The sequence below is a fragment of the Oncorhynchus tshawytscha genome, linkage group LG08 (genome assembly GCF_018296145.1).
Source record: "Oncorhynchus tshawytscha isolate Ot180627B linkage group LG08, Otsh_v2.0, whole genome shotgun sequence".
NCBI lineage: Eukaryota > Metazoa > Chordata > Actinopteri > Salmoniformes > Salmonidae > Oncorhynchus > Oncorhynchus tshawytscha.
Window position 1 is genome coordinate 50,746,095 of NC_056436.1, and position 22,265 is coordinate 50,768,359.

Below are 22,265 nucleotides of genomic sequence, written 5' to 3' on the forward strand. Positions count from 1 at the left end.
CCTCTCAAGTTCTGTCAGGTTGGATGGGGAGCATCGCTGCACAGCTATTTCAGGTCTCACCAGAGATGTTCGATCGGGTTCAAGTTCAGGCTCTGGCTGGGCCACTCAAGGACATTCAGAGACTAGTCCCAAAGCCATTCCTGCGTTGTCTTGGCTGTGTGATTAGGGTCGTTGTCCCGTTGGAAGGTCAACCTTCACCCCAGTCTGAGGTCCTGAGCGCTCTGGAGCAGGTTTTCATCGAGGATCTCTCTGTACTTTGTCCCATTCAACGTCATGTGCCTTTTACTGAGGAGTGGCTTCTGTCTAGACACTCTACCATAAAGGCCTGATTGGTGGAGTGCTGCAGAGATGGTTGTCCTTCTGGAAGGTTCTCCCATCTCCACAGAGGAACTCTAGAGCTCTGTCTGGGTGACCATCAGATTTTTGGTCACCTCCCTCACCAAGATCCTTCTTGGCAGCCAGCTATAGGAAGAGTCTTGGTGGTTCCAAACTTCTTCCATTTCTTCTATTTAACTTCTTCCATTTGAATGATGGAGGCCACTGTGTTCTTGGGGACCTTCAATGCTGCATAAATGTGTTGGTACCCTTCCCCAGAAGGGTACTAAAACACAATCGATACAATCCTGTCTCGGAGCACTACTGACAATTCCTTCGACCTCATGGCTTGGTTTTTGCTCTGACATGCACTGTCAATTGTGGGACCTTATTTCGACAGGTGTGTGCCTTTCCAAATCATTTACCAATCCGTTTAATTTACCACAGGTGGACTACAATCAAGATGTAGAAACATCTCAAGGATGATCAATGGAAACAGGATGCACCCGAGCTCAATTTCAAGTCTCGTAGCAAAGGGTCTGAATGACTTATGTAAATAAGGTATTTCTGGTTTTGCTTTTGTCGTTATGGGGTGTTGTGTGTAGATTGCTGAGGATTTTTATTTTTGTCTCAATTTTTGAATAAGGCTGTAAACGTAACAAAATGTGGAAAAAGTCAACGGGTCTGAATACTTTCCGAAGCCCCTGTATGTATGTGACTGCTGACTGAAAACAAACTTGTTATCATCCTACCAGTGTCCTCCTACCGTTTCCCTACAATGACTCTTTCCCGCATTCTGCCCTCCCTTCGTCCTTCAATCTTCCCTCCTTCCCCTCCCCCTTTACCCCCCTCCGCCTTCTTTCATCCTTGCCTCCCTCCCTCCTTTCCTCCCTCCACAGGAGCGCAGGATACTAGAAGAGACTGTGGCCCCCCTGGCCCCCCTCTCCTGCAACTTGCCCTCACCCATCCGGGGTGACGCCCCCACACCAATGGACCCCCAGGACACCATCGTCCGGTCGCTGGCCGACTGGGAACGCAAGCAGGAGCTGCTGGAGAGGCAGGGGGTGAGAGGAGACGTTATCTTGGGTTACCTTTGGAATCAATCTAACATTTTGAATGAGCCATTTTATTCAAGAGTCAATATCTGCAAAGAGGCAATGTGCTTTTTTGTTACCCTGGATTTTAAGGTAATACAACTTGACACAGTTCAAATGCATTATACTCCGTGTATGAGTAGGGACGTGGACTTCACTAATCCAGTGAAATTGTGAACTAACCGTTTGAATTTATTGAACAGCTAATATGTCCCATAAGGCAGTAAGTTTTGTGTTTCAGTGGATTTTAGGGTGATTTGTAACTGACCCTTTGAAACGGCCTTTATCTCTCTTCGTCCACCAGGGGAGCACAGAGAGTGTGGAATGGAAACGACAAGACAACGACAGGAGTAGTGACATCAGCACAGCGTCCAGAGATGAGAGCCTGAAAACAGCAGTTAGGTCAGTCTGAGAGCGTGTGCGTGCGTGTGCCCTCGAACCCTACAATGGGTGTGAAAATAATGACTTTCTATTTATTACCATGGTTCATTAATGACAAATGTTTTTTTTTAAATTGTACCCAAAGTGAAACTAATCAATCATTTAAGCAAACTATCAATCGCCCACAGCTCGATCAGCCAGAACAGCAGTCAGACAGACAAGCTGACTCCGAGTCTGAGGAACGGCCAAAGAGCACCTCCCGCCATGGCCCTGCCCCAGCCCCCCAACAAGAAACAACATCCAGAGGTCTTACTAGACTGCGTCAAACCCAGCCAACAGACGCCCTCTCGGGACAGGAGGTATGTGGGGTGGAGTCAGGGTGCATGTGTGAGTGTTGACTTTGTTCTATCATTCACAGGCTAATATACACTGTATCATGCAGAGAGGTTTCTCTTTATGTTTTTAAGTTGAGTTTATTGAATGCTATTCCACATCTTCTATCTGTTTGATGGACATGCCTTTTACCCAGGTGGCTTTGCCTCACTGTCATGATAAACTGTTAATCTCAAACCACCCACTCGCCCCTACCAACTCACTCGGAGGGCCCTCCGTTGTCACGTGTCGCTTCCAGAGAGTGGCGAGGGCGATCAATAAAACCCATCGACATTGGGACACACTGGTGTCTTGAAAGATGCAATTCGTGTTTCTACAAATCCAGCCTATCCTTTTACGAGACATAAAGCCTGGTAAACAGTTAAACATTTCATTTGGGAGGTATTTCTTCTGTTTACATGTCAAGTCTCTCAATATCAGACATATAAACAAATTCACGTGGCATATAAGTTAGGCACGACTCTCCGTCATGTTGTTCTGAGCGGCACATAATTCCAACCGCGCCACGGTGCATGTCGGGATAGCACTTCGCTCTGAGCCATGCCGCCTTGCTGGCTTGGTTGGAAGTGGCTGTCGCAGGGTGTAATTAGCCCCCTGCACCCTCGATGAGTTTTACTCCGTCAGCTTCGGGGCACTTGTGTATATGGCGGAGGCACACGTGGATGAGCAAATGGAGGGCTGCGGGGGAAAGGGAGTGATTTGGGATTCAGTGAAGGCTTTATAGATTCATGACGACAGAGATGATATCTTTACAAATTCACAACAACAAAAAAGGTCCCTTATTTATAATTGTCCAAACCAATAAAAATGTCATTTTGTTGGTGGTTCAAAAGAGATGAAAAAAAAAAGAATAAAATAAGAACACATATTGGTAAACCTACTGCCTATAGTGCAAATGTGTCAAATGCAGCTGTATTGCACACTGTATGGTCAACAGAATTGGCAACAACATCTGTATTTTCACCTATAACAGTGTTTCCCAACTCAAGTCTTGAATTCCCAACAGCGCACGTTTTTGTTGTCACCCCTGACAATCTGACCTGATTCATCATTGAGGGCTTGATGATTAGTTGGCAAGTTAAATCAGGTGTGCTTGTCCGGGGCTACAAAAATGTGTGTTTGGGGTACTCGAGGACTGGAGTTGGGAAACACTGACCGATTGAACCTCAATATTGTTTGCTTACCTCCCATACTTTTGATTGGTCCAATTCATACTAATGGATTCAATCATGCCCATGTTGCAAGGCAGGTCATCATGTTGCATGTTGCTCTTCATCTCCAGGTGTGGCTCTATTGAGACCATGGGGCCCAGTCCATTAAAGTCACCCACCACATGCCCATCCGACATGCCTCCATCTCCAAACAGGTATTTTGTCACATGTTGACATATTGTACACCAGAGGGCGCCAAACTCAGCTCCTTGAGACCACTCACTGCTGCGTCTGTCATGTGTTATATTGAGAAGGGAATTGAACTTGCTGCAAGTGCAAGGTTTGATCTCTGTGAAAAGTAAGGCAATCATGTCAGTTCTATAGGAGACATTTCTGGTATGTCAAACTGGTACAACTGAGTCACATATACTGTAGTAATAAAACACACCCCTTCCTGAGTGGCACAGCAGTTAAAGGCACTGCATCTCAGTGCAAGTGGTGTCACTGCAGTCCCTGGTTCAAATCTTGGCTGCACCACATCTGCCTGTGATTGGGAGTCCCATAAGGTGGCACGCAATTGGCCCAGCGTTGTCCAAGTTTGGCCGGGGTACGCCATCATTGTAAATAAGAAATATTTCTTAACTGACTTGCCGAGTTAAATAAAGGTTACACATGTAGATTCATATGCTTTTACTACAGTATATGCGAGTCAGGAGGAATCTACAAGCCTCAATCCCTAAATGTTCCATTCCCTATCACTGGACCATACTTCATTTGGCAGCGCGGTCGTTCAGTTTGTGCTGCTCAGTTGTCAATCTGTGTTAATCGGGACCATATTCTCCCCTGCAGGTCAGTGAGCGGTAAGAAGCTGTGCTCCAGTTGCGGCCACCCTCTGGGCAAAGGGGCGGCCATGATCATTGAGACCCTCAGCCTTTACTTCCACATCCAGTGCTTTAAGGTCCGTATCACTGCAGGCTGAGGCAGGCTGAGGCAGGCTGTGTTAGGTCAAATCAAATCAAATCAAATCAAATTTTATTTGTCACATACACATGGTTAGCAGATGTTAATGCGAGTGTAGCGAAATGCTTGTGCTTCTAGTTCCGACAATGCAGTAATAACGAGCAAGTAATCTAACTAACAATTCCAAAAAAAACTACTGTCATACACAGTGTAAGGGGATAAAGAATATGTACATAAGGATATATGAATGAGTGATGGTACAGAGCAGCATAGGCAAGATACAGTAGATGATATCGAGTACAGTATATACATATGAGATAAGTATGTAAACCAAGTGGCATAGTTAAAGTGGCTAGTGATACATGTATTACATAAGGATGCAGTCGATGATATAGAGTACAGTATCAACGTATGCATATGAGATGAACAATGTAGGGTAAGTAACATTATATAAGGTAGCATTGTTTAAAGTGGCTAGTGATATATTTACATCATTCCATCGATTCCCATGATTAAAGTGGCTGGAGTAGAGTCAGTGTCATTGACAGTGTGTTGGCAGCAGCCACTCAATGTTAGTGGTGGCTGTTTAACAGTCTGATGGCCTTGAGATAGAAGCTGTTTTTCAGTCTCTCGGTCCCAGCTTTGATGCACCTGTACTGACCTCGCCTTCTGGATGGCAGCGGGGTGAACAGGCAGTGGCTCGGGTGGTTGATGTCCTTGATGATCTTTATGGCCTTCCTGTAGCATCGGGTGGTGTAGGTGTCCTGGAGGGCAGGTAGTTTGCCCCCGGTGCAGACCTCACTACCCTCTGGAGAGCCTTACGGTTGAGGGCGGTGCAGTTGCCATACCAGGCGGTGATACAGCCCGCCAGGATGCTCTCGATTGTGCATCTGTAGAAGTTTGTGAGTGCTTTTGGTGACAAGCCGAATTTCTTCAGCCTCCTGAGGATGAAGAGGCGCTGCTGCGCCTTCCTCACGATGCTGTCTGTGTGAGTGGACCAATTCAGTTTGTCTGTGATGTGTATGCCGAGGAACTTAAAACTTGCTACCCTCTCCACTACTGTTCCATCGATGTGGATGGGGGTGTTCCCTCTGCTGTTTCCTGAAGTCCACAATCATCTCCTTAGTTTTGTTGACGTTGAGTGTGAGGTTATTTGCCTGACACCACACTCCGAGGGCCCTCACCTCCTCCCTGTAGGCCGTCTCGTCGTTGTTGGTAATCAAGCCTACCACTGTTGTGTCGTCCGCAAACTTGATGATTGAGTTGGAGGCGTGCATGGCCACGCAGTCGTGGGTGAACAGGGAGTACAGGAGAGGGCTCAGAACGCACCCTTGTGGGGCCCCAGTGTTGAGGATCAGCGGGGAGGAGATGTTGTTGCCTACCCTCACCACCTGGGGGCGCACCGTATCGGCACCGTATAGGTCAGCACCGTATCGTCACAGCGCCACATTCATCCATAGGTAGTAGCCACAGGGCCATGACTAATGCACTTGATGATAAATTTCAGTCCAACCCCCCCAGATTCTCCTTGTTGATCTTTAAGGATAGTACAGGGGCAAGTAAAATATCCCACCCAACCAATCAGAAGGCAAGGTGAAGGAATTACCATATTGCTTAAACCTTTTTGAATCCTCTCTCGTCAATACTTTAACCGGTGCCGCCAGCTTTGCCGGATCAGTGATTACTACAAGGAAGTAAGGAAAGAATTATGCATTTTCAAAGTATTCAAACAAAGCCCATGTCTTACTTTGCTTCCACCTTTCTCTCTCTCTCTCTCTCTCTCTCTCTCTCTCTCTCTCTCTCTCTCTCTCTCCCTCCCTCCCTCCCTCCCTGTATTTCTTGCTCTCTTCCTCTTCCCCCTCTGTTCACCCTGCAGTGTGGGGTCTGTAAGGGGCAGCTGGGTGACACCACCACGGGGACAGACGTGAGGATTCGGAACGGCCTCCTCAACTGCCACCAGTGCTACATCCGCTCCCGCTGTGAGTCACACACACACACACTCACATCCCCGCTTACACACACACACTCACGGTTACACACACACGTATACATACTTGATAACACACTATCTCTCTCTCTCTCTCAAACTCACACATACAGACTCTCTCTCTTTCTCGCATACACACCTTTGTCTTCCTCGCTTTCACATGATAAATAGCTACATCACACACTGATTAACGTATTGCCCTTTTCACAGTATTAATTTTGCTGATACAGGAGTATCATTTACCAAATTGCCTCACAGAAATACATGTATTTTTCCTTAGTCCAATGGAATTATGATGATCATCTATTAGAGAATTTACAGTTGTGCTTAATATTGCTCTATTTCTTTACAGCAACCGGCCAGCCAACCACATTGTGATGACATTGGGAAAGCACAAGGATTACGGAGAAATTGTCTCCCTTCTTCCTTTTTCTCCAGTAATCAACATATGTGTGGAATGTGTCTTGTCTGTCAAGGCCTATGTTGGGATGTTTTGCAATATCTGCAATTCACATCCCATGACTTGATTGAAATGGGCCAAAATATTCCTGACCTTGGGAAATTGTGTGTGCATTGAATATTAGTGACTGATCGTAGTAGCCCTATGGATTATATTGGCCCTGTATGATTACAGCTCAGAGGTTCTCATTTCCTCGTTTCTATATGCACCCACAAGAACCTTGTGAAGATGGTGGCCATTTTGATTCTGAGCTCTGATACTGTATATTTGGTGTAGACAGTATGACAGCCTCCATCACTTCCAAACTGAAAAGGAAACTCCTGAAAATACCAATGCAATGAAATCCAACAAACTGAGTTTGGGACTTAGACTAAATATTTGCTGATAAGAAAACCTTTTCTTTGAATCTCTTGTATGGAGGATGTTAGATAGGCCTTATTAGTCTTTCGTTTGTAACCTCAGCTTTTAATTTGTTCCTTAAGAAGGTTGTCAAGATTTCGAATTAAAGTGTCAAGTATTGTAATAGAAGTGCATATTCCATGTTGATGACTTGAGGTCTTTAGGGGTTATTTCTTGATGGTCAGCAAAAGTCTTAGAAAAGCCTGATTTTTTTCCTCCTGATTTAGATTTTTGCTGAAACCACAATTAATCCAAACTCTGGTTTAAATTCTGGGAGTAAAATTGTTTTTCTGCCTTTCTTATATTTACAGGAAGCTCGAAAATTGGCTGTTTATCTTTTATTTATTCCCTATTGCTTTAGTAGCCTACTGGATTTTTAAAAATATACCGCGCTGTTACTAGGATATACATTACCGTAACATCGCACTTTGGCCTGAAAAGGTCCTCCTTTTCTCTCTTTCTTTGCTCGAAACAAATATCCGCTTACAAAGTTAGACGTACTTGATTTTAGAGCAATAACAGGAACCGGTGCATGTGAACTGGATTGCGCTTGTGGAGGTTAACGTGTGTCATTTAGTACGGATGTATGCTACTGTACTAAACCATTCGGTTTCCTCTTAACCAATTCTCTTTAGGAATGTCACGCTTGAAATGTCACAAAACATGTGCCTTAGGTAAGCAGGTGATTGCACACGCCAGGGAAGGGAACCCAATTACGGTGTCCACTTAAGTATGACTGGTATGAACGGGAGGTGTTTGTTCATTTGAGTATGATTGGGTAGGTTTTGGAGGTTTTTGTCGAAATAGCGCTAAAACACAGAGGACACTGCACCAGGACTTAAAATCGCCCCCCACTCCATTTTTTTTTTTTGATATCCCCCTTTATTTTGGGGGGACTTATGTCAGAGCCTACCAAACCTTCCATTTGTTTTCTCGTGATTTCGTGACAGTGATAGTCTTTACAATTTAAACACGGAATTTAGAATACATCTAAGGCGTATGGTGGAAGTATTTATTATCAGCCCTTAGCAACAACAAAAAAATGCCATTGTTTTTTTTTATTGTGTTTCCGTATGTTTTTATTGTATAATAATGAGTCTATATGCCTCTCTATGCCCTGTTGACAGTGGTGACGATTTTGGTAAATGCTCAGCAATAGAAAACCATTTTCAGCACACACAACAACAACAAAAAATCATTAGGCCTACCTGTTGCGTTGTGAAATAATGACTAAAAATGGTCTTACCAGCAGCTGCACGCGAGTAACATTTGGTTGGATATAAACTGAAGATCAGTGCCAGCACTTTGAGAAGGTATACCAGTTGTGGATGTATGTTCAAATGGACGTAGGCCTATTCCAAATCATTTGCTATGTCGAAATAAATCCATAGCTTACTCTTGTATCGGATGTATGATCCATTCTCAAATGTAGCTTACAACTTTGCCCGTCTGGGTACATTTTTCTGACATACTGTATTTTTAAGCTTCGGTTCTGATTGTGTCTTTTTTTAAACTTTTACTTAGGAAATGAATAAATCTCGTCTAATTCTGCAGGGGGGGGGGCATCTTTGAGACAGAAATATCGATATTGTCTTAGCAGGATGAATAGCTTGGGAATTATATTTTATGTCTAAGTTCTGTATTTATTGTAATATTCACCTGAACACTATCCGAATATAGATCAATGTGATGTTCAAATGCAATGGCTTTATAGTATACTGTATGTTTATAAATAAAATGTAACAAAATAAATGGACTTGTGGGTGTCTGTAGTTATATGATATTATGAAGTAATGTGCAGCGTGTGGGCGATTCGGCTCAACTTGCCAGAAAGCGTGCTTTCTGGCGGGATGCGCTGTCCATGGTGCTGAAATCCATTCCCAGCCATTAGAATGGGCCACGGCCGCCAGAATGGTGTCTTTCAGTGTATTAGGTGACTTATATTATAGATGTGCATAGTAATACAAGATATTACAGAATCCATGACAAAAGTTATTAAAGAATGTGATTTAATTTGTGAGAACCAATATGTCAATTTGACGTGGATTAGGGAATCAGAAGATAATAGCAATTTATGTGCGAATTTGGTTAACCTTTTTTAACTATTTTCTATGCAGAATAGTAGCCTAAGGTGTTTGCTTACATGTTGTCTAAAGATGTACAAAGAGAAACATGACAAAGCAAATTTGATTATTATTTTTATCATCAACAACCATTTCAATGGTACACCTGGAAAACTATGTGAACATGTAGAAATATTTCCTTCTTAAATATAAGCATTCATTACCTACATATAAATAGCTTTCAAATCCTGGACAAAACATGTTACATTATGCTCACAAAATGGGGGAAAATATTATAAAATTGGACAGAAAAGACAACATGCAAATAAAAATGAAATAAATGCAATGTTTGCATCCATTCCCTTTTTTTTACGCAAAATAAATTCGCCAATTGTAACTTTGTAAAACATCAAAAAAAGACTGTGATTCTACAAGGGGAGTATGGCCTATGGTCAACTATAGGATACAATAATACATATTAACGCTATACAATTTGAGCCACAAAAACACAAAACAATTAGGCCTACTTATTTCTGTCAGCGGTGAACTGTTGTACTTTGTGCCTTTTTTTTGGAAATAATGCAAGATCATTTGATATCAACAATTGGAGAAAAAAACTACATTCTTCATGAGCCCTGAAACAGTGACGTATAGGCTACTTATACTTAGCAAGTTGCGTCAGGAAAATGACAAAATAGTTGATGTCTCATTCGATAATAAGCAGAGATATTCGATATATCAAACACCTTGAGTCAAATCAGAATGTCGACAACTTAAAAAATTAAAATAAAATAAAAGCATTTGTAGCCTACAGTGTCGATATATTTTGACATCTGGTCCTATGACGGGACTGCGTATGAATGCGCAGCTGTTAGTGGTTACTTGAACCAGACAGTTATAAGTGCAGAATGACCACAATACCAGACGATAACCGAGAAGGAAGGCGTGAGGCAAAAAAAATAAAAGTAGTAATCTTCATCTTTTTACAACTGCGGTTATGATTGGCCTATCAGTGTCCTTCTGTCTGTCTTGTAACATCCCTCCTTCCACGGACTCAACACTCCTCCGTCACCGGAGTCAGTAAACCATGTTTCTCTTGTTGATTTTGTCAATGGGTCTCCGCTGTATTAGAACATGCTTGTCTTTACTAACGTAGCTTTGGCTCCGTTCTGTCTTTGCAAAGAGGACAGTACGCTGGCGAACGGTCCACCCAATGAGTCCGGGATAGAGGTGATGGTGCCGGGGGCAGAAGCCCAGCCTTGAATCGCTGTGTTTCCACACATGCCGGGAGACACTGATGTCTTCCCTTGGTCCACTTGTCCGTTTCCGCTAGAAATGTTGACCTGGCCACTGGTTGGACTTGGCCCGCTGCAGTTGGACGTCGGGACGGGGTTGGGCCCTGGTCCTCCGGTGCTGTCAGGATCGGTAGATTTGGTTTCTTTACTGTCCTCGTCCCTAGAGTCCGACTTCTTCCCGGAGCCATTCTTGGCAGCTGCAGCGGCAGCAGATGCCGCGCGCTCTTGCTTGCGGAATTTGGCGCGTCGGTTTTGGAACCACACCTTTACAACGAAAAACAGATCCAAAAGATTTAGACAACTGATAGTGAGCTTTTTTAAAATTGTCATTAAATCAAATGGGACTACTGTATATGTAAATGACTGAAACCATTGTCATTCTGTCAATATTGGATGATGCAATATGATACTGTATCCGCATATTGACCGTCGGAAAACAACCCTCAAATGTGTAGTTATTCACATATAAGCATACAACAGTGTAAGCCTAGGGGTTCTGTATGGACCTGATTTTGGCAAAATTCGTAAAAAAACCAAATACCATTTTTTTTAACCCCAAAATAATAGTTAGGGAGCCTTGTAATGACTCGAGTGCGCTTGGATGAGGTGAGGATAGCGCCGGATATCATAGCCTACCTGTACTCTGGCTTCAGTCAAATCGATTTTGAGCGCCAGCTCTTCTCGTGTGTAGATATCCGGGTAGTGGGTCTCAGCAAAAACCCTCTCGAGCTCCTTGAGCTGTGCGCTGGTAAAAGTGGTCCGAATGCGCCTCTGCTTTCTCTTCTCGTTCAGTCCACCATGATCCGTAAAGAGTTTGTAAGGAACTGGGGAAAATAAATGTCAACATTAAACTTATTTGCAATGGCAATAGCTATAGAGTAATAGAAAGATTTGATCATATGTAATTGAAATGTTGTCAGATTAAAATCAATCCGAATTATAATGATTCTGTTGAAAATCGGGTTATGTTGTTATTGTATTCTATAATCTGTTAGATTTCTTGTGGATTAGTGCTAAATTGAGACCAGTGATGAAATGTAATGTGGTTAATTGTAATGGTAAACTAATTCTTGCTTTGATATTGGGGTTCAAGTTTGGAAACTTGTCATAATGTTGCCATCTGTCCCGGTAGTTGCTATTGTAACTCCAATTCCGTGTCAATAATGAGCTTTAGTCTTTGGTTATCTAATTATTTTCGAAGCTTTATGTCTCATCGCAAAGTAAATAAATTATGCCTATCATTTTGGCAGCTTAAGATAATTTTGTTGGCGGTTTGGGTGTGACTGGTATAGTGTAACCCCGTAACTGAATTACCGATTGCCTGCAATCGCTTCTAACGTGATAAATTATTTCATTTGTGTAAGCAAATTTCGTTTGGTAAATACTAAACACATTTCCATTTTCAAATGCAATCAAGACGTCCTATATACCCGGGTAGAGAGCGTGGAGTGGTGGACAAAGTTGGCGGTTGCTTACCTGCAGCGTACGGGCTGCTTTGGTGGTCCCGCAGGGTCCCCAGACTGCAAGACCCCGGCGTGAGCGACGGGCAGCCGGAGGTAGCCCCAAACGTGGTCCTGATCGGATTGTACTGAAACCCACTGGCTTGACTGCACGAGCTGAAGTCCGCGTAGGCTGATGCCAAGCTTGACGTGTCCATCCCGGCCATACATGACTCGTAGGCAGAGGAATTTAAGTAAGAATACTCCATTTTATACATTTGAAAAGGCTCCGTGGATAAAGAAAGCCGCACTTCCCAGGAAAAAATGATAAGAACGCGAGATATGTTGGGGAGAAAGGAATTGCTTGGATTTGACTGTTTTGGAAAGAGGCCGTGGGTAGATGTGCACTGCTCAGCGCCTGCTCCAAAACTGGCCTCCTTTATAGGAGCTTCGCCCTGTTTTATGAAAAGCCCCCTAAGAGCCGCCTAGCCTCAGGTCTCTAGAGCATATAGTCCTCATAATAAACTTGGCTCTTTCCGCTTGGACAATAGCAAAGCGTTTGGTCTTATTGCTAGCGCTTTTTTACATGACAATAACTCATCAGTCTATTGGGCTGGCACTGTGGGACCGCGCTGTCCAACCTCCCTATCATTGATCCCCTGCATCTCTAATTAGAATTTAATACCACGCCATTACGAGCCAAGGCCCCCCCCGCCCCAGCGCGCTATCCACCTCTCTCCTTTCTAACCACCATCTTGCCCTTTAATTCAATCACACCACTTGGAAATAATGAAAGTTGGGTGACGATTCTCCCTGATCCAATTTTCCCCAAGCTTTTAAGCCTTTTAACCGACCGTATACCTTGGGCAGAATTTCAGATAGTATTCCCCTTCTCTCTTCTTGCCTTTTGATCACACTGTTTTGCATTCTTTCTTGGCTAGAAGTACGGATGCCCTGATACCTTGTAAGAATGTTAGCTCATGCGTCATTTTACAACAAAGGTAGATCTCAGGGGCGTATGAGATCTGTATTGTTGTTAAATTACACACCGTGTACACAAGGTTGGATTGTTGTTTTTATTGTAATAATTCTATAATAATTTTTTATTTTACTTTTATTACTATTATTGGACTTTTGGTGTTATTTTGCCCTACCACCATTGTTGTTGTCTGACTGTTGTTGTCTCGAACAAACGAAACGAAAGTAGCCTGAACGAAAACAAAATGGTAGGCCAGACCGGAAATGTTTCATTTTTTAAATTCACATTATTATAGGAATATAGGCTATTCCTATGTTAAATACTGGATGGGTATAGTCTATTCTTATAAAACAATTATGATAGTCCTGTATTATTTCAATTACTTAAGGTAAAGCCGCAGAATATGTTTTATCTTCTAAATCACACTTCATATGCACGGCGTGTTTCAATTAAACTTCGGGGGTCATTTTTTATGATTCGAATTAGGTTGTTATTCGTTTTATTGTATTTGGCCCAAAAAAAATCTTTCTAATTAATGTAACTAAGTTGTGAGCAAGCCATTGGAACTTCTAGGCACACAATATTAGGCTAATTTGGTTTTGGTAATAAGGTGAACCTTTTTGTAAGGTGGTCTACTGTTCTTTCATTTGATCACGTTCGTGCCCATAACCTACATGTCATCATTTTATGTTTTGTCCACAGACTTATTTCTCCAAGGAATTATTGCCTTTCTAAAGAAAAATGCTGTGTAGCAACAATTTCATTCGTTGCATAATGTTTATTTTTCTTCCACAATTACGACCCAACGGAAGTGTATCAAAATTAAGGTGTACATGTGTCTAGGCGCAATGATATTTTTCTGCATCGATTGAAGACGAATGTTTGCCATGATACTCTGATAAATAAATTGACAAGTTGTTTCCAAGTCTCCAGCCATAAAACCAGTGATGTGCACACTGCACACATCTGTAGGGATAGGGAACTCCAAAGAACCCCTCTAAGATTAACGTCAATTTGAGGGCAATCATTCAATGTATTTATTTCAAAACATGTTCATCATGAAAATGAAACGAAGGCATCTGCCGAAAATAGAGCTTTAATTATTTGCAATAAACTGATAAAGGCTTTGACCCTTTGTTGGTGTCCCTAGAAAAGAAAGTAGGCCCATTTATTTATTTTAATGATGTTCAAACTAGGAGATGCAAGGTGCAATTGAACAACAAAAAAACCGAGTATAACATTGAAGATGTTACGCTAATGAAGTCCTATGCGATCGATTGTTTTTTTTCCCCCACCACAATTGCTGACGCGTTTCAGTGTCTTTCCCCCTTTTCTTGAAGCGTTGCAAATTCAATGATGAACGACAATAAGAAGGAATTCTTTCTTGACACAACCCAGTCCCTTTTATGTAAATGCTGTCTCTTTCTTTCTTATTTTTCTTTCTACACGCGAGTTGTGACTTAAAGTTGTAAAGCCTACCACATGGTTAATTTGATTATTGAAACCAAAGACCAACTGGTTCACCGTCCTCCCTCCACGCGTCTGGCACCGCAAAAGAAGCCATCTCTATGAATTAATCTAATAACGGACAAAGAACCGAGAAGTCCTTTCTGATATTTTTGCCGAGGCAAATATAATTATAGCGTTTGCCATCCGTTTCTCTCATTCAAATGGATCTTTATTCGACCGGCCTATAGTCCACCATAGTCCACCAGTCATTGAAACGCCCTCCTTTATATTTTCAACATCTCCCTTTATTCTATCAACTGGTTTCGAAATATGTTGGGCGGAATACAATTTCAGAGTTAAAACCTTTGATATTTTGATTCGAGAATGTTACGCTCGTCCTCACATTTGAAAGACACGCGCACAGGCACAGCGCCGACACACACACGTTTTCAAAATCAACGAAGTAAAATAAGATTTGAGTCAGACTGTGAGTTGAGCCTTTTTCAAAAGTGGTTGAAATACAATTACGCATTACCCTTTCGGTAATGATGATGTTAACAAGTCCTCCCACTTGAAATGAAGCATTATCTCAAAAACAAATATCACAAGTGCAATGGAATCCGGGATTTACAGTAACATAATGGTTATTTCATCAAAGTGAACCTGCAGTTCATTTGTTATCCTTCGACACATAAATGACAGCAACCATACTATCACTTAAATAAATCAGAACAACTGCGATGCGTGCGAGACACCACATTTTCATTGGCAAGTGCCACACAATAGCCGGAGACATTTAAAAGGCGGACAAGGAACTCCTCTTCTTTTAGTGGGCTCTGTCGTTGCTCAGCAATACAGGAATGCGGGTCGACAGGGGGACAAAAAAGAGGAACAAAATGACATTGTCTGTGGATGGATTGGATATATCACACTCACAAAAAGGAAAAATAGAGAGGGGGATGAAGACACTGCGATGGGAGGAACCTCTGTCACATTGAACATAATGTCTTACTCGGGCTGACGAAAACTTACCGTTATCAAAACGGTTATTAATAAGGGCGTACGTGTTCCGGGTGGGGTCGAATCACAAGCCGAAGGCAATGTTGATGATAAAGCTCAACATAAAATATTCATTCGGCTTGTTCTCCTGACAATTTCGTCTGATATCTCAATTTGATATTGAGATTATTAAGGCCTACACTAAAGTGCCAAGGGAAAATAAAACGCACAGCACCAAACATCAAATAAACGAATAGGCTATGGAATTGTTTACAACTTTACCACTGTGCAATGGCGTGCTCTCTGAGACGTAATGTGTTATTATTCAAGTGCAAAATGTAGCAATCACTAATCTCGTATTATAATGGAATTATGAGAATATTTAATATGTCACTGTTTTTCGATAGCAATGGGAAATCATTTGTCACATAATATTTCCTTATTAGACCAATTTACTCCCTTTATTTCCTACATCCATCGCCGCAGCATTTTGACTTGCAAACTTTTCTATGTCAAAATAAAGCTTTTATACAAGTCAAGTGCGTATGAAGATGTCGATGTAAGAATGTGATTTTATGATTTCCCTGCGAAAAAAATAATAGGCTATGAGGCGCGTCACCGGGCGCATCACGTTTCCACGCGCACAGATGGAAGGTGACATCTGGGGAAGAGGTAAATTAAATTAGAAGAGTGGGCTCTTTCTTTTGATGTCTGGACGAAAAGTTTTACGCACACAAAAAAAGCGTGTTGTGCTGTCCAGAATACAATAACTCGATGGACACTTTTCTGTCGAAGGCGCTGGTCTATGATAACTACTGCAATTAGTTGTGGGAGGTCTACTTCGTATAAATCTGTTTCTGCCTCAACATAATGATGTACGCATTGTGATGATGACAATATGGTCAAAATGAGGATATGTTGAGGACGATAATGGTGGGCGGTGATGATGACGATAATAGTGATTATGATTAGGTTGAGCATTAGAAATCAACCATCTTCGTTGATCAAAGCAAGTTGATAGGATGTAATTGCAAGATATAAACATCTAATATTCTTTATGACGTTATCCATGTCTTTCAAACTTCGCCGGCCACCTTCGTGGGTCGAAGGCTTTGTGGTCTGTCTGCCCTCCTCGGGTTGCTCCTCTGCATTTGAAGCATTTTGAGGGCCTCCCAAGTGACATAGACCAGCGACTGGATTAGCATAAAAATCTTATTCCACCGGATAAGATTAACAATCGAACGCGGACCTGGCAGGAGCGAGAGCTATAGGCTAGGAATCAATTACTAAATTACTCAAACCTCTAAATCGACGTTAACGCAGAGGCATGCCATCGACCAGCCTGAAGTAAAGATTTTGAAAAGATGTGATCATTAAATCTCTCGCCAGTGTTCAAAAATGTGGTTAATAAAATCGTCCAAAATGAGATGGAATTAAATTCTTATCAGAGTCCCATGTCATCATTTCATCTCTTGCTGTTTAACATTGGTCAATGGCCTTCATGCGATTTCCCTCTCTTTAAATATACTTAGTAAGTGAATCCTCCCCTCTTCGAGACATCGTTTGCGTGTTAATTTATCAGAGTTTTGGCGGATATGACTGCATGCCTACTCCATGAAGTAAAACCGGGAAATATAAAATACTGTCCACCGTTTTATGACAATATGCATTTTTATATTTAGACCTTTTGTTTGTTTTTATTCATTTTATCAAAACAAAGATAATGTATTTTATAGTGGCCCTATAGTCAACTTTTTTTTTGTTTGCCATAATTTCACGCATTTTACACATAAGCATAGGCCTAGGCTGTGTTAGGCCTGCGCTTTTCACATGTAGGCCTAAACCCCAAATGTCTTGGGGACGACTTAAACTCAAGCTGTCAAAACCTTACTAGCTGTCTCCCCTAAGTAGCCGTGCGGGGGTCGTCATGTGGCAGGCCAGTGGCGGGCGAAAGAGAGGGCATATTTTACTTAGCATATACTGGCATTATCCCCCCACCCACACATTAGCAATTGACAATTATTAGCTCCAGTTTCATAAATCAGCTGCTTGGAGCGTTATTATTGTTGAATTGAATGGCTGTTGGGGAAGTGAGGGTCAGTGTCATTAACTAGCCCCCCGAATCCCCACGCGTTCCTCCCCCGGCCCCCTGAAGGCATTTTGGGCTCAATACAAGGCAAAGACCTGCTGGCTAATATCGCCGTGTGGTCGGGCTAAAAGCTTAATCACACATGCATTAGCCAGAGACAGCGGGCCATTGTGTACACGTAGGTTTACTGGAATTAAGCGATTAATGGGAGGCTAGGACGGCAGGCGGACAGGGCAGCGCATCAAGAATGATGGAGCGCTTTTTAATGTTAAAACCCCAAATTGGCCAATGAGAGAGCGGATGTCGCGCTGACTGGTGCGGCGTCAAGGGGAGCGGCAATTACAGTAGACCTAGTCTCTCAATTCATCATAAAACGTCAAGGTCATTGTGAAATTATACTGAAGATTGTATCCCAGCGCATTGTAATGTTTATTGCTTTGCTATTATACCCATTCCAACGATGCACACGTGTAAACACCTGCCATGCATGACAGAAGCTTACCAATTTGTTTCGCCTCATGCAGTAGACCCCTTTATTTTCTTCCTTTTCATATTTGATGGCTTCACTTGTAAATTCTGGATTACAGAACATTTTTTTTTGTATGAGTCATCCCTTTAGGCCAATAATTACACGGTCCCCTTATGAATGAATTATCATGAATAATTCAGAATAAACCCCAAAGTGGAAATTGTTAATATAATTAATTAGGCAGACTATAATATCCAGGCAACATAATTATTTAATAAAAATGAAATGTATTCACATGCTGGAGCTTGTACCTTATGTAATGTGAATATGTTTGTGGGATGTTGCTATAGGGACAAATGTTGTCCATTCATTACAATAATATATGACACACATTTGTATTGTATTGCACATTCCACAAATTGCTTTAATTTATATCGGTAATTAACTTGCAGATCGCTAAATTGTTGAATCTATGGTTTCAGCCTGCAAGAAGGCATGTATTTTCACCAGGATGCTTGACTGGGTAACCTATCACCCAAAACACTGTAATCTTCTTGTGGGTTTCTATCCACTTCATTTAACCATAACTACATTCTATGGAACTCAGAACCTCAGCAGAGGCAAAACTCAATCAAAACCACAAACGGTGTTTCCAAGATTAGTCCAAAACGTCATTTTTCTTGCACTGCAGGCTAAGGTTGATACTCGACAAAACAATATGGTGTGACCCTAGAAGAAACTCTACTGCATATTAATATACACATTTTTCTCACTGTTGTTGAACATTTTAAAAAGTATCCTTAACCCGGTTATAATCGGTTTTGATTGAATAGGGCCTTCAATACCCACAGCCACTAGCCAATCGTAATGCCTGTGGATCAATCAAAGCTAATTTGATTGGATATAATCCTTAAAAAAATAGCCAGATGGGAGCAATCGGATGCAGTCTGCCCGTCCTGAGCCTCTGATTCACTTCCTGTTCCCAGAAGGCCCCTCTCTCTTTCGAAGAAGAAGAAAATGTTCCAGTACTTCCCTCTCCCAGCCTCCCGTGAGATTGCGTGACGTGTGTGACAAATTGCTGGATGTGCAGTTTTCTGAAGCGAAACCAACATGCCTCTCATCATCATAGGGCACAAATTTGATCAGAACACACCCAGAATCCCCAAGCTATCTGATGATGAATTGACGTATCAGAGACTATGTTTATGCATCCCTCACTGGCAAACGAGAGTAAATGAATTCTCAGGCAAATATCAGGCCTGGGATTCCACAAGGGTGAGTCCTGGGTCTACCCACCTTGGTTAATTGCCGGAACATTTCCAAAGAGCATAGCAAAAGTAAACAGAAGTTATCTGGTGGTGTTTAAATATACATGTACCCATCCATCTTTTGGTCCCACAGAGTCCAAACTCAGGGAGGAATTAGACAAGATATTTGGAGTATTGACTCGGAACCATTATGGAACCAGAACCAGAATACACAGGGGCTCTCCAGAAGCAGAGTCTGCTGTCAGGTACTCACATTGTCCTCTACGCCAAGATAATGTGTTGCGTAAGCACAATAGTTATCCAAATGGTTTTGCAATTATAGAAATGGCAGAGAAGTTTTGATCTGTTATATAGCTCCTAATCATGTTTTTTATATATAATTTTTTAATGTTTTTGTTTTTCAAATACTTTCTCTCGTGCATTTTTCCATTGGTGCCGTGACCTCCCACGCTACGACCTGTGTAGGAGCTCGTGTGTACGGCTTTTGTGTTACTTCAGCTGCTGTACAGTTGACTTGGCTAGCGCTTGGTCTAAGTCCATATTGAACCAACCCATAGAATGAAAACCAATACCCCGGGGGGGTGATATAAAGTATCACTCAGAAGACAGAGCAAAGCCTAAGAGTAGCAATAAAGCTAACGCAATCAAATAAAATGGTTTTCTGAATAAAGGTGGGAAGAAAGCGATAGACTGAAATCTCTATTTCAGGACCCTGGGCAGAGGTGACAATTTGATGAAGCCAAAATCCTGCAGCAAGTTCATATTTGTTTTTCTGAGGTCAGATGCTAAAAAAAAATCCCCCAACCAACACTATATATAATATGAGATAGGCTATTTATTCACTGCTGATACCATGTTTAGGAAATCATGTTGGTTTGGATTCAAGTTTCAGCCTAATTTTAAGTCAAGGTGTTTGGAGGAGTATACAGATTGTTTGCACACCGACGGGACAAACTCGGGAAGGGTCTCAGGGCCAAAAACATGGGGTCAAATGTCATCGCCAGTGTGTGGGAGTTTGGTTTGGAAAGATAAACACGAAGCCTTCAGAAAGTATTCAACCCTCTTGACTTTTTCCACATTTTGTTATGTTACAGACTACATTTTAAATGAATTCAATTTGGTGTCACTAATCTACACTCAAATATCCCATAATGTCAAAGTAGAATTTAGATTTTGTAAATGTTTACAAATGAATTGAAAATGAAAAGCTGAAATGTCTTATTTGAGTCAATAACTGTTCACCCCCTTCATAAGCACAGGCGTAAACATTTGCTTAACAAATCACATAATAAGTTGCATGGACTCACTCTGTGTTCAATAGTAGTGGTTAACATGATTTTTTTAATGACCACCCCATCTCTGTACCCCCACACCTATAATTATCTGTAAGGTCTCTCAGTCAAACATTGAAGTTCAAGCTTATATTCAACCACAAAGACCAGGGAGGTTTTCCGCTGATTGGTACAAAAAAAAAAAAAGTTTTAAAAAGCAGACCCTGAATATCCCTTTAAACATGGTATTAATTCGGTTATGGATGGTGTATCAATACACCCAGTCATTACAAAGACACAGAGATTTCACAATGAGGCCAATAGTCATTTTAAAGCAGTTACAGAGTTTAATGGCTGTGATATGAGAAAACGAAGGATAGATCAAGAACATTGTAGTTACTGCACAATACTAACTAAAATGACAGAGTGAAAAAGAAGGAAGCCTGTACAGAATAAAATATTCCAAAACATACATCCTGTTTGCAACAAGGCACTAAAGTAATACTGAAAATGAGGCAAATACTTTTTTGTTGTTGTTGTCATGAATACAAAGCATTACGTTTGGGGCAAATCCAACACAACACGTGGCTGCATCATGTTATGGGTATGCTTGTCATTGGCAAGGACAATGGAGTCTTTTTTTGTTGTTGGATAAAAATAAACGGAATAGAGCTAAGCATCTGCAAAATCCTAGAGGAAAACCTGGTTCAGTCTGCTTTCCAACAGACACTGGAAGACAAGTTCCCCTTTCATCACGACTATAGGACTATAACCTAAAACACAAGGCCAAATCTACATCAGAGTTGCTTACCGAGAGGACATTGAATGTTCTGTGTAGCAATGATCAACAACCAGCTTCACCCGAATGGCCACGCAGGGCACGTGCCCCAGTGGGAGGTTGTGGGGTCCCCAGATAGCATATGATAGCAAAACGTGTAGAATTGTAGGAAATTAGCTTTAAAACTGCAACATTTTCTTTCAGCCTCAGGCAAAATGTAAACAAAAGCATGAGAAGAGCTAAAAAACAACAACATTTCCCCCTGCCCAATGGCAAAGTGTAGAACTGCTGAAAAATAGCTTTAACAAAATGTGTAGAATAGCATTATAAAACATCACATTTTTCTCTCTGCACCATGGCCCCAAATGCGGTACTCCAGCCCTGAGCTTGACAGAGCTTGAAGAAAGAATGATGGGCAAATATTGTGTAATCCAGGTGTGCAAAACTCTTAGAGACTTACCCAAAAGTACTCACAGCTGTAATTGCTGCCAAAGCTGTTTCAAACATATATTGACATGGGGGTTAAATACTTATCGAATCAAGATGTATTAGTGTCTTATTTTCCTACATTTTATAATATTTTTTAAAATTATTATCATTGTGTAGATCGTTGACAACAAAAAAATACAAATCAATTTTAATCCCACTTTGTAACGCAACACAATGTGGAAAAAAGTCAAGGGGGTTGAATACTTAGGCCTAATGGTGAGCAGTAATGCATCCAATTACGAGTTTATGGTGCAGTCATACTCCAATGATCAGTAACGAGACTTCAATGTGCCCACCATTAAGCCTATGCCCAAAACATAAACACTATTTCCCTGCATATGTGTTCACCCTCCTTCCCACTGTGTAAATTTTTGTGAGATCAACGCGCATCCATCTATGCATCTGAATCATCGGGGCCTGAGCACTAGCTGGCCACGTGGAGGCAGATTGATGTCATTGTCTCGGCACACTGACCTTTGCTGTAATACCCACGGCAGACATCGCAAACTCTCACATCAATTTAGCCCAATTGGATGT

General features: G+C 41.7%; 2 protein-coding genes across 17 annotated transcripts in view; one reads left to right on the forward strand and one right to left on the reverse strand.

Moving 5' to 3' along the window:
* LOC112256356 (LIM and calponin homology domains-containing protein 1) overlaps window positions 1–8,896 on the forward strand; it is a 148,104-nt gene extending 139,208 nt beyond the window's left edge. For 15 of the 16 annotated variants that reach the window (XM_024429542.2, XM_024429553.2, XM_024429546.2 and 12 more), the window contains 7 exons: window positions 1,215–1,379; window positions 1,714–1,811; window positions 1,979–2,149; window positions 3,466–3,549; window positions 4,184–4,292; window positions 6,171–6,273; window positions 6,634–8,896. In XM_024429542.2, the coding sequence (XP_024285310.1) occupies window positions 1,215–1,379; window positions 1,714–1,811; window positions 1,979–2,149; window positions 3,466–3,549; window positions 4,184–4,292; window positions 6,171–6,273; window positions 6,634–6,659 (756 nt within the window). In that variant the 3' untranslated portion in view covers window positions 6,660–8,896. Of the gene's footprint in view, window positions 1–1,214; window positions 1,380–1,713; window positions 1,812–1,978; window positions 2,150–3,465; window positions 3,550–4,183; window positions 4,339–5,715; window positions 6,096–6,170; window positions 6,274–6,633 lie in introns of those variants that run through there. The other variant, XM_024429547.2, reaches the window with a different exon arrangement.
* Window positions 8,897–9,139: 243 nt separating this feature from the next.
* LOC112257102 (paired mesoderm homeobox protein 2B) lies at window positions 9,140–12,560 on the reverse strand. Its single transcript, XM_024430670.2, has 3 exons — window positions 11,975–12,560; window positions 11,135–11,322; window positions 9,140–10,762 (listed from the first exon to the last, which is right to left on the reverse strand). The coding sequence occupies exons 1-3, from the start codon at window positions 12,213–12,215 to the stop codon at window positions 10,331–10,333; spliced, it is 861 nt and encodes a 286-aa protein (XP_024286438.1). The 5' UTR covers window positions 12,216–12,560; the 3' UTR covers window positions 9,140–10,330.
* Window positions 12,561–22,265: the final 9,705 nt, after the last annotated feature.

Coding starts and splice junctions, on each gene's coding strand:
- LOC112257102 (XM_024430670.2), bottom strand. CDS start 12,215: ATGTATAAAATGGAGTATTCTTACTTAAATTCCTCTGCCTACGAGTCA. Junction 11,323..11,974: donor AAGCAGCCCGTACGCTGCAG/GTAAGCAACCGC, acceptor TATTTTCCCCAG/TTCCTTACAAACTCTTTACG. Junction 10,763..11,134: donor TGACTGAAGCCAGAGTACAG/GTAGGCTATGAT, acceptor TTCGTTGTAAAG/GTGTGGTTCCAAAACCGACG.